At 43.3% G+C, this 12,073-nt stretch overlaps 1 protein-coding gene across 3 annotated transcripts in view; it reads right to left on the reverse strand.

Moving 5' to 3' along the window:
* Nucleotides 1–7,327: 7,327 nt before the first annotated feature.
* The window catches only part of LOC120918801 (CMP-N-acetylneuraminate-beta-galactosamide-alpha-2,3-sialyltransferase 2-like), a 62,266-nt gene continuing 57,520 nt past the window's right edge, over nucleotides 7,328–12,073 (reverse strand). For all 3 annotated transcript variants that reach the window (XM_040330608.1, XM_040330607.1, XM_040330606.1), the window contains 2 exons: nucleotides 10,024–10,143; nucleotides 7,328–7,579 (listed from right to left, as the gene is read on the reverse strand). In XM_040330608.1, coding sequence (XP_040186542.1) covers nucleotides 7,412–7,579; nucleotides 10,024–10,143 — 288 coding nt within the window. In that variant the 3' untranslated portion in view covers nucleotides 7,328–7,411. The remainder of the gene's footprint in view (nucleotides 7,580–10,023; nucleotides 10,144–12,073) is intronic.

Genomic DNA, 12,073 nt, shown 5'->3' on the forward strand with positions numbered 1-12,073 from the left:
ATATTTATTTATATATAGTTGAGAGACTATTATTTTGGCTGTTATTTTGACTATTTATTATTTATTTATACTATTATTTTTAATATTTATTTATTTATATATAGTTGAGAGACTATTATTTTGGCTGTTATTTTGACTATTTATATTATTTATATTTATTTATTATTCATTTATATATATTATTCTTTTTAATATTTATTTATTTATATATAGTTGAAAGACTATTATTTTGACTATTTACATTATTTATATTTCTTTATATATATATTATTATTTTTAATATTTATTTATATATAGTTGAGAGACTATTATTTTGGCCCCTTTCACGCGGTCTGACCGTTCAGATCCGCCTGTCAGTTTTGTCGCTGGACCTGAACGCCCGTTCCATTCTTCTCTATGGAGCGTCGGATGTCAGCGGAGACATGTCTGCTGACATCCGACCCAATCCGCTACAATCAGACGGATGGCTATACGTCGCCATCTGTCAATGGCGGATCGGATCGGGGGAGATCTGATGTAAACGGACATGCTGTTCCGGTTTCCTCCGATCTCTCCATAGGAGACAGCGGTGCTGGACAAGCCCCTCCCTGCCCTGCTTGTCATCCGCTCAGCGGAGATCCACGGAGAGATCTCCCGCTGAGCTGGCGGATCCGTCGCAGCGGAGTGTGAAAGGGGCCTGAAGATAGTACTTGGTGGCCGCTAACGGCTATTTTATTTTCTATGGAAACTATAGCGACATAAAAAAAAGGTAAAAAATTAAATATTCTATTTTTACCAGTGCTGATTTAGAGGCCAGCTCACACCACATGCAGTCCAGTGCGTTTTTTTTTTTCTGCATCAAAAAAGCATGGAAAGTACATTGTATGGTCTTTAACCACTTCACCCCCGGAAGGTTTTACCCCCTTCCTGACCACAGCACTTTTTACAATTTGGCACTGCGTTGCTTTAACTGGTAATTGCGCGGTTGTGCGACGCTGTACCCAAAACAACATTTATGTCCCTTTTCCCCACAAATAGAACATCATTTTGGTGCTATTTGGTCACCTCTGTGGTTTTTATTTTTTGCTCTATAAACAAAAAAAATGCAACAAATATATATTTTTTTACTTCTTGCTATAATAAATATCCCCAAAAATGTTTTTAACCACTTCAATACCAGGCACTTTCGCCCCTTCCTGCCCTTCCTGGGCACTGACAGGCACCAATAGGCGGCACTGATATGCAGCACTGATGGGCACTGACAGGCGCTATGATGGGCACTGACAGGTGGCACTGATTGGCACTGACAGGTGGCACTGATAGGCAGCACTGATGATGAGTTACTGACAGGTTTTACTGCTGGGCACTGATTGGCACTGTGATGGGCACTGTCTGGCACTGTGGTGGGCAATTAGCACTTATATGGGCACTGTTTGGCACTGTCAAAAAAATTTTTATGAGGCACTGACTGGCAGCTTATGGGCACTTTTTAACAGCTGATGGGCACATCTGATGGGGCTGTACTGATAATCAATGTGCTGATTATCAGCACAGACCCCCCCCCTCTTACAGGGGGAGACGCTGATCGGCTCTCCTTGTCAGCTCAAACCAAGGAGTGCCATTTACCGGCACTCGCTGGTTCATGTGATGGTCAGCTGTGATCACGCCGCACTCGTGATCACCATGCTGCATGCGCCCGCATATTATCCTGCTGAACATCATACGACGCCCAGTCAGGATAACAGAACCGCTTCCCAGCAGTCAATCTTCTATAGGCCGGGAGAGAAGTGGTTAAAAAACAAATTTCTTCCTCAGTTTAGGCCGATATATATTCTGGATCAGGGGAAGGTTCAGGCGCACAAGGCAGATCACTGGGGAATTGCTAAACTTCAAAGTCACACTTACCACTTCCTCTCGAGTGGGTATTGCTCACCCATATAGGCCCCTCTCACCTGGCCTAGCAGCCGGGAATGACGCAACGACAAGAATAATCTCAGTCTCTGCCACAGACTGGTTGCAAGTTCAGATGAGGGATTCCGGAATCCTCTGCCACAGGATTTGGTACCCGGATATCCAGCCTTACAGTCTTAGAGCCTTTAAAGGGTCACTAAAGGATTTTTTTTTTTAGCTAAATGGCTTCCTTTACCTTACTGCAGTCCTGGTTTCAGCCCACCAGGCACACTGTAAGGTATTGTAGGCTACGGTGCATCCTTCAATAAGTTACCAGGCCTCTCCCAAAGTACCAGCCTTCCACTCGGTCCTTTCCGGGACAGGTCCTCCCCTGGATTCCTCCATTGAGTGGCTTCCTCCCACAGGACAGACAGCACAGGATCACCTCCAAAGCGTAGGCCCCAGGCTACCAGGCTCCCGTGACCAAGTCCTGTCGTGACGAAACGTAGGGAGGCGGCGTTCTGACGTCACCGCGTTTTCTTTCTACCCGGATACAGGGTTGTATTCGCTGAAGCTGGCCAGTGTATTTCACTTATTTTTATACGAATAAATTAAGATTTTACACTATGTGAGCCTCTTTTATTCCTACATAACATCGGATGGCATATCGGGAGTCCTTTTAAGGATACGAATCACGAGTTTCCAGCATCTGGGCTTCAAATTGGACACCTTTATCCACATCTCTTACCATGCTGTTTTTGATCTCTTTTAATCTGGAGATCAACTCCATTCGGTAAGAGGCTTGATTTGACTGCGGTGGAGGTTCTTTCCTGTCAATCACTTTCCTGTGTGGATTTCCATATACACCTGGGAGATATATACATATATTTTGCCTATGGGCGGACTTATTTATGTACACTAATATGAACATTCACGTGTTTTTATTCATTCAATACTTTTCAATTTAGCGCAATCTCTTTTCCTTTGCAGGCAGAAATGCAGCATGGTCCCGAGGCTAAAAATCACACGACACATACCTCGCGCCAGGAGGGCCACGAGGCGAAGAGCACCCTAAAATGGCATCTGCCCCTTGAGTATCCTTCCCCAGCAGGCGGGGAGACCACTCCCACTGTGCTGTTCCTGAGGAAAGACACCCAATACACTATGGCTTGCCATAGTTCCAACATTGGCCTGTAGTGGTATCGCCACCTACAGGAAGACAAAGGGAAACCCCTCCAGGCACAGCCATAGCCGGAACAGAGGCTGATTTAGCCCCAATTGACAAAGTCTGAGCTAAACTTTCAGCTCAGACACCCTCTAAATTTGACATAGCCCCTGGTCATCAGGAGCAGGAGGTCTTAGAAGTCACTCTGCGCCTCCAGCTGACTTCTCCCATGAAGAGAGAGATCAAGTTTGACTAAATAATAGCAATAAGAGAACCTGATGTACATATATATCCGGTGATACTACCTATATAATATAGAACCAGATTGGGCTTGAGGTGACCACACTTTCATAAAGGTGAAACTGAAAGAGTGTTACTAAACCCACAACAGTAAAATCAGTCTGTATATGCAGCATAGCATGCTTTATACTCACTGTGGAACTTAAAGGGTTAATCCTCTGCATTGTGAAAAAAAGGATGTTTTATCCTGTATGCAGAGATCCTCCCCCTCCTACACTGTCTATTTGGGGAAGGCCAGCTAACACAGGCAGAGTAGCCAGCCTGCACATGCTCAGTTGTGTCTTGTTGATCAGAGCTAGCCAGGTCACATGATATTGACATCACACATGTGAGAGTGTATACGGGCTGCAGTGGAAATCTCCTCCTTCCTGAACGCGAGAAACTGTGCAGTTTATCACTGACCGTGATATACAGGACATCCAAAAAGGTATATAGTGGCAATGGGGCAGATCCACAAAAGGATTACGTAATTTTAAATTTCCCGCGTCGTATCTTTGTTTTGAATCCTCAAAACAAGATACGACGGCATCTGGGCTCGATCCGACAGGCGTACGTCTTAGTACGCCGTCGGATCTAAGCTGCAATTTTTCGGCGGCCGCTAGGTGGCGTTCCCGTCGAAATCCGCGTTGAGTATGCAAATTAGCTAGTTACGGCGATCCACGAACGTACGTCGGGCCGGCGCATTTTTTAACATCGTTTGCGTTCGGCTTTTTCCGGCGTATAGTTAAAGCTGCTATACTGAGACGTACTCAATGTTAAGTATGGCCGTCCTTCCCGCGTACAATTTAGAATTTTTTACGTCATTTGCATAAGTCGTTCGCGAATAGGAATTTGCGTAGAATGACGTCACCGTCGTAAGCAATGGCGGGTTCCGGTTTAATTTCGATCATGCGCACTGGGATACCCCCAGGGACAGCGCATGCGCAGTTCCAAAAAAATGTTGTTTACGTCGGGTCACTACGTATTTACATAAAACACGCCCCCATTACTTCCATTTGAATTCTGCGCCCTTACGCCGCAACAGATACACTACGCCGCCGTAACTTACGGCGCAAATTCGTTGAGGATTCAAACCAAAAAAGGTAAGTTACAGCGGCGTAGTGTATCTTAGATACGCTACGCCCGGCGCAATAATGCACCGTTGTATGTGGATCTACCCCAATATTTTTATGTAAAAAGAAGATTTGTAAGCTGTGGGCACTGGGAGGGGGCGGGCAAAGGAACTATTTTCATATTACTGGGTTTAGTAACACTTTAAATGAACATTTGATTGATGGGAAAACTATTGCTTTTTTCTTTCCAATGGGCTCCCCGTAATTCTCAGTTCTTGAGTTTGTATTTGTTTATGATATAAGAGGTAGTCAGACACTGGGTGGCAGCCGTATTATAATTTAATGAAGGCTGCAGAGTTTTTAGGCCTGAGTATTGTATTTATAAATTATTAATGAGAGTAAGCCGAGCTGGAAACCTATGACACATATTTTCAAATGCATTTCTATTTTTTAATTATTAATTGTTTCATATATGCAATACAGCATGCTGCAAAAATAGAAACAGTATTCAGACCCTGTTCACATTAGAGTGTTTCAGTACTGCAATGCATAAAACAAACACCTAGACAGCGCAACACAGCGCACACAGATTGCAAACCATTTGTGCATTGTGGTGTACCGAGTTAAAAGCGCATGTCTGATTTTAGTGTGTTGTGGTGCGTTGGCAGCCCATAGACTTTTTTTAGATTCAAAAGGCCCATACAGATGATCAGATTTTCTGATGGGAATTGTGTGATGACAGGCTGCTGTCGTCTGAAAATCTGACCATTTGTACGCTCCATCAGACAATTGTCAGATTTTCCGCCAACATATGTTGGATAGCATGCTTTAAAATTTTCCGGCAACAAATGTGTGTTATCGGGTTATCCGATCGTGTGTATAGAAGTCCTTCGGACAAAAATCCAATGTACAAACACGCATGCCCAGAAGCAATGCTTACTATAAAACAACATTAGCAAAAGTTGCCCAAAGGGTGGCGCTAAAGAGCTGAAAAAACAAGTTTAGTGTTTTTTGGCCGACAATTCTTTGCCGTTTGTATGCAAGGCAAATTCCTGCCCAACGCCCTTCAGACAAAAGTCCTACACTTTGTAGGAAAATCCAATCGTGTGTACCAGGCTATAATGTTCCATGTGTTTTCCAGCACGCATAATAATACACACACATTGTAGGTGTGACTGGACCCATTTAGTTTCACTTTTTCTTTCACTAAACTGCAACCTGTGTCCAGGGTTGGACTGGGACAGAAATTTGGCCCTGGACTTCATCCAGACTGGCCCACTTTGACAGGTCTCTCCCATGGCGGTCGGACAACTCCCGCCCCCCCCCCCCTTGGCCATCCAAGCCCCCGCTCCCCCTTCACTAGCCACTAGCCGTTCTACTTTATTAGAGTAGAACGGCTGGTACTGGTACTCTTATAGGCAGTACCAGTGGGGAAGCTAGACATTATTTCACCCGGGGAAAAGAATCAGTTCGGTGCCCCCCTTATGGGACAAGATTAGGCAGAAGTGAGAAACTCCCAGGCCATAGCTGTTGAGTCAGCTGTCTGTCCCCTCCCCTCATGCTCCTCTGTCGTCCCCCCTGCTTCTTTGTTCCCCCCCCCAGGTGAGCGCTGCGGGGAGGGAGAGACAGAGGATCGGAGGGGGGCAGCAGTCCGCTGTCACTGAAGCCGGCCCACTGAGCCATCGGCCCACCGGGAAACTCCCGGTAGTCCCAATGGCCAGTCCATCCCTGCCTGTGACCCACAGAATGGAATTTCTTCTTAAAATGCATTTCCATGCAGCAAAACAGACAAGTGTGAGTAAGCCTGCATGTTACATGTTAACAGCAACTACCCCCATTTTATTCCACATGGTATCTGCTTTCCGGAAATATATAATGTTTTGGGGTTTTAAGTGCATTTCCATGTAAAAACGTTGTTCTTTTTAGTATGCAAGGGAAAAATTAAAAAAAATTCTCTGGGGGCAGCAAAAAGATTACCCAAAACTAGTTTTATGTATGTTTGGTATTATGTGTATCTTTATGCTGTTTTCCTAAAGAGGAAGTAAATGTTGCCTCTTTTTTTTTTCATTTTGCTGACCTGCAATCGCATACTAATACATTATGTGAAACTTACCTGCAAACAAAGCTCTTGTTCTCATGCTGGTGGGCTGCATGAATTTTCACGTGACTAACCTCTTGGCATTCGCGCTATAGCCGAGTGACGGCTACAGCGCGGACCCCAATTGCCGGGAGGACGTCAATAGATGTCCTCCCGTTCTCGAGCGCTCACTGACACAACTCCTTTCTCTATCTGCAACGTAGAGAGCATCCTGACTCTCCTGTAGTCCAAGGGAGGGGGCGAGCACGACACTCCACACCAGGGAGAAAGCCCCACATTACTGTGTGGAGTTACAGACAGAAGAACAGGAAGTGAGGATTTCTCAGAAGAAATAAGGACATTTAAAAGCAAAATAGAAGGATGAGGTAAGTGAAGGAGGACTAAACTAAGGTAAAGGAAGCTATTTAGGAATAAAAATTCTACCTTTACAACCCCTGGTTAAGAGCACCAAAATCTGTGATGGTTATCATTCACAGAAGGCCTTGATTGTAACTGTTTTGGGAAACAGTTAAATTAATGGGTTTAGCGCCACTTTAATGATGGAACCTAACTTGCCCTTGCAGTATGGATAAGGCCTACTAACTGCCATTTCCTTGTCCAGTGAGAGCACCCGAACTAACCACTAGGGCTGTTCCATTGGACAGGAAAGAGGTAGTTGGCAAGGCTTAGCCATGCTTTCATAAAAGTGTTTTTAGCTTTTTTGGCTAATAAATGTAATGGCAGGTATCTTTCGTTGCCTGATCTTAAACTCTCTAAGGCTCACATTCACATGTTACTGTAAAAAACATCCCCACTTTCCTTTTTTTCTCTGTTGTAAAATAAGACACCAACATTAGCACAAAATTTATCATGAGCAGCAATTTTTTTATTACCAAAGTACAAAAAAAACTCCCACAGTGTTCTCTTATGGCTTTAGAGATACATCCATCACTTGTAAAATTTCAACCTTCCTTCTTTGGCCAACATAGATAGGAGTTCAGACTCAAACTCAGCATTGTGCACCCCGGTCCAGCGGAAGGCCCCCGGAAATTTGTTCTTTTCCCAGTAGTGGTGCCAGTTTCCATTCCTGTCTGCACCAAAACCAAACACTGATATCTAAGAAGGAAGAAGATCACAATTAACTCAAGACTCTGTCAAATAACAACTTCAAAAAATTGTGACCTCTGCTTCCAATTGCCTTAAATTGTGATCTTTATATTAATTTGATATTGATACCAATACTGTGCCAGTGACTCAGATTCTCGGTTAAACAAAGAATGCAATAAACTTTAAATAAGCAAAGATTGAGTCAGTAAACAGTTTTTTGGTTTTGTTTGACGACAAGATCCTCCTTCCATTGCAATCTTCTTAAAAACATTGGAATCCAAGGGGTGTGCTTTTCCTTGTCCTTTAAGCCCAATCTCGAAACATTGACAGCTCTAAATACGGAAGACTGCTTTATGTCAAACCATTGTGTCATACTACCAATGCTACATGTGACGGGAGGGACTGTGGAACCCAGAATCCCTTGGAAAGGTTGGGAAACCATTGTTTCAGCTCCCCATGCACCTCCTATGTCTAAGTTACCCTGTGTCCATTGGGGGCACAGGGTGACTGAGAAAATGTGGCTTGGATTACTTAAAATGGGACAGTGATATTTATCCACAATATCTCCCAGGTTATATATAAAGACTATTCTTGGTTTGTTTTATTCTGAACTCAACATGTTAATTTAAAGAGCTGATCACATTGGCCTCTGTACAATGTAGGCGACGGGCCGACTTCTACTGGAGCTCCTGCTATTGTGAGAAGGTGTCCTGTGTTTATACCTATGATAATGTATAATCTACTGTGTGAAGCCCAGTGACAACAAGTCTGACCTGTAGTGAAATCCTGATTAATCACAACAATGGCCAGGAGGGCATGTAGTCACATCGGCTGCTTTAAGGGATTAGTTAATTAGCTCATGTTAATTTATTTTTCTGGTTACAGGTGTATTGTTAGAGTAATATGAGCAGGAAAGGGGAACCTCCTCTTCAACTGTATGTAAGACTCTATTCTTGTTCTAATAAAGAGTCCATAGTGAGCAACCAAACAAGTATTGTCTTGTTCTGGTTGTTAGAGGATGGAATATCTGATTTCTATATACAGACTGGAAGGAAGCGGTATATGACGAAAGCACTCAAGCGGAGTGTGGGACGTTTCGTAACACTACATTCTCCATTTATTTTTATTCTATATGCAGAAGGTGGTGTGTAGCATCATGCAGGACTAAGAACCAAGAATGCAAAATTTATACCACGTATCATGTAATGCTAACCCTAATAATGAATCTCTCCTTTTTACTCCCCTTGATCTGTCAAAGCAGAATTCTACAAAATAAAGTAAAATAAGTACTGCTCACAGCTTCACTGTCTTTGATAACTTTCTTTACTTTCCAGAATAGTTTTCACAGCCCCCGCCCCCCTCACAGATAATGTAGTATGTGTAATTAGGAGATCCCTTAGATTTTGTGAGATTTTGCAGTATACAGAGATCTCCCAGGAAGACAACGGTGACGTAGCCCTCCCAGGGGGCAGTTGTGTAGCTGTGAGGCCCTGGCTACATCACCAGAGCCTCAGTCAATAAATAGCATTCTTAATTGCATGCAACAGGGATTTGAAGTGCTGGGCGACAAAGGTCCACTTTAGATATAGCAGTAAAATTGTTTTGTTATATCTATTTGATAAGGGCTTTAAATGCCTGCCAGAAATCTAGTAAGCGGATAACTGCCTGTGCTCTCTCTCTCTCTCTGCACAAAGAGAAGTTCTAAGGAACTGCAAAAAAACATAATCCAGGGCTGTCAGCATACAGCAGGCACCTCTTGGTGCCTGCATGTCGGGGAACTTTTTATTTTAAAGTGGTTGTGAACTCTTACATCTACTCGCTGAAGTGAACAGCCTCAGGTGATACACAGAGATAAAACAAATCCTTACATAGGTTGCATCTGTTTATCTACAGTCCTGTCTCCAGTCTACAGCCTCCTAAGTCACACAGCTCAAAGGCTTTTTTTCAGCTTGAAAAAGCAGGGGGAAGGGAAGGGATATAATATCTCACATTGCACAGCTCAGAAATTAGAGCTGAGTGTAATCTGAGCAGGAACAGAGCTCCTGGTCCCTCCCTTCCAATGAGTGCCCCCACAGCAAGCTGGTTGCTATGGGGGTACCCAAGCTGCAGCTGCCTGTGTCCATTCAGATACCAAGTCACGATCTGGCCCTGCCCGCTCTCTCTCCTGATTGGCTCACTGAATTTGATTGACAGCAGCAGGAGCCAAGGGCGCCACATTGCCGTCTCAGGAAATCAGGAGGCATAGTCTTGGGCAGCCGAGACACTCCTACAACATCACTGGATAGAGATAGGGCTCAGGTAAATATTAGGGGCTGATGCACACAGAAGGCTTTTTATCTTAATGCATAGAAAACCTTATGACTTTGCAATCACTTTAAGATCTAAAATATCTATTGAGATTTTTTTTACACCTTTAATAATTATGTAGCTATGCTGTCATTGGACATACTCACGTCATCACATATATGTAGAGCAAAGAAGACAGCCAGCATTCCAGTAGATGGATACCTCCCGTGATGATTTGTCCAATTATCGTGGATGTATTTGAAAAAAGCTGGATTAAAGATTAATACCTAAAAAATAAATAAACACTTTTAACACAGTAGTTACTATATAAGCATGCACTGAAGTGTACAATTTATATTATATGTTTCTATATTTCCCTGGATAAAACAATAATGTCCAAACATTATTTCACTCTAGACATTTGTTTGCATTGATATCTAAATCAGCATAGCTCCCAACTGTCCCTGATTTCGAGGGACTGTCCCTGATGTGGAGCAATGTCTTTTTTCTCCTCATTTGTCTCTCATTTTGGTCTGATCTATATATATTAGGGCTGTGGAAATTAACTATTAATTCCTCGATTAATCGTTAATTTTTTTGATCGATCAAAATTCTTTTGAGCGGTACTCACCTCTCCACCGGATTCCGGGTCTTCAGGGAGTTCCGTCGGAGATCCGGTGACGTCACGGACACCGGCGGGGCTTGTCGTGTCCATCTGAAGGGCTCCTTTGCTGTGCCTTCATATCTGCATGCCGGCGGGACCTTACTATCTGCCACACGCAAGGGCTGTTACACTTCCCTCTATCACGTCCCTCTATCATCCTGGGATTCTACAGCCATCCACTGGGAGTTGTGATAGTTCCCTTCATGGGACATCTACATGCCGACGGACTGATGTTATAACCCCTCCTCATCTGGATTCAGCAGTGGTATTTTTATACCAGTATCATACTTAGCTACATGTTTTTATGACTGCTTTTGCTACCGTTTGGTATTACTCGCACCATTTTTACAGTTTATGTAGCTACATCAATTTTATCTCCAGTGCAATGTTTATTTTGTTATCTACTTGAAGACTATACAAGTTTTAATGCTATTCCCATTGAGTGCTGCCTTTGTGTGTTTTTTGTATCCTGCTATGCATTTTTCCAGTGGTTGGTAGCTGCACTGGGAATCAGCCTGCAAGGAGATCAGCTAAAAGTAGTTGGATCTGTATGTGCGTTATAATTAATCGAAATTGGTCGATTAACCTTTAGAAAAAAAATCGATTAATCGAACACGAAAGTTTTAATCAGCAACAGCCCAAATATAGTTGTATATAAAATGCACTTTTTATCTTTCAAAAAGTGTTTCCCAATGCTAAACCTTTCATCCAAATTCTAGATTGCTGCATCTGTAATTTTTAAAAGTCAATATAAAGGAATAATAGTGGTAAAAAAAAAAAAGCCCTTGTAGATTTAATAAACCTTTTTTGGGGGTTAATTCTCCTTTAAGGGGGTGTGGCAGGGGGCGTGTCCTATGCCTACATATATTTGCTAGTAGGTGTCCCTCAATCTTATTTGAAAATGTTGGGAGGTATGGATCAGGGGTCTCCAAACTTTCTAAAGAAAGGGCCAGTAGGGGGGGACTGTGCCCAGTGGGAGTAAACAATGCCTGATCAGGTGCTGTTGGGAGGAATAGTGCCCCATATTTGTTGTCAGTGGAAGGAATTATGCCACCATCGTTGGTGTCAGTGGAAGGAACTATGCCACCATCGTTGGTGTCAGTGGAAGGAACTATGCCACCATCGTTGGTGTCAGTGGAAGGAACTATGCCACCATCGTTGGTGTCAGTGGAAGGAACTATGCCACCATCGTTGGTGTCAGTGGAAGGAATTATGCCACCATTGTTGGTGTCAGTGGAAGGAACTATGCCACCATCGTTGGTGTCAGTGGAAGGAATATTGCCTCAAGGGTCAGATAAAGGTTCGCAAAAGGGCAGCAGTTTGGAGACCACTGATCTAGATTAACAAGTCAGCTACATTTTATAATCCTGAATTCAGAGTTGATATGAGAGACTCCTGACATTCAGCTGATCTGTGTGTCCTCCTGCATCTCCCACAATAAATGTAGTCAAAATCATAGGATTACAGTGAAATGTAATTGTTTAGGTGCAAGCTCTTGGAGTCAACGAAAAGGCGAAACTTAGGTGGTTTCTGGTGGTTTTCAAAGTGGAAGT

Source organism: Rana temporaria, chromosome 12 (assembly GCF_905171775.1).
Source record: "Rana temporaria chromosome 12, aRanTem1.1, whole genome shotgun sequence".
Classification (NCBI taxonomy): Eukaryota; Metazoa; Chordata; class Amphibia; order Anura; family Ranidae; genus Rana; species Rana temporaria.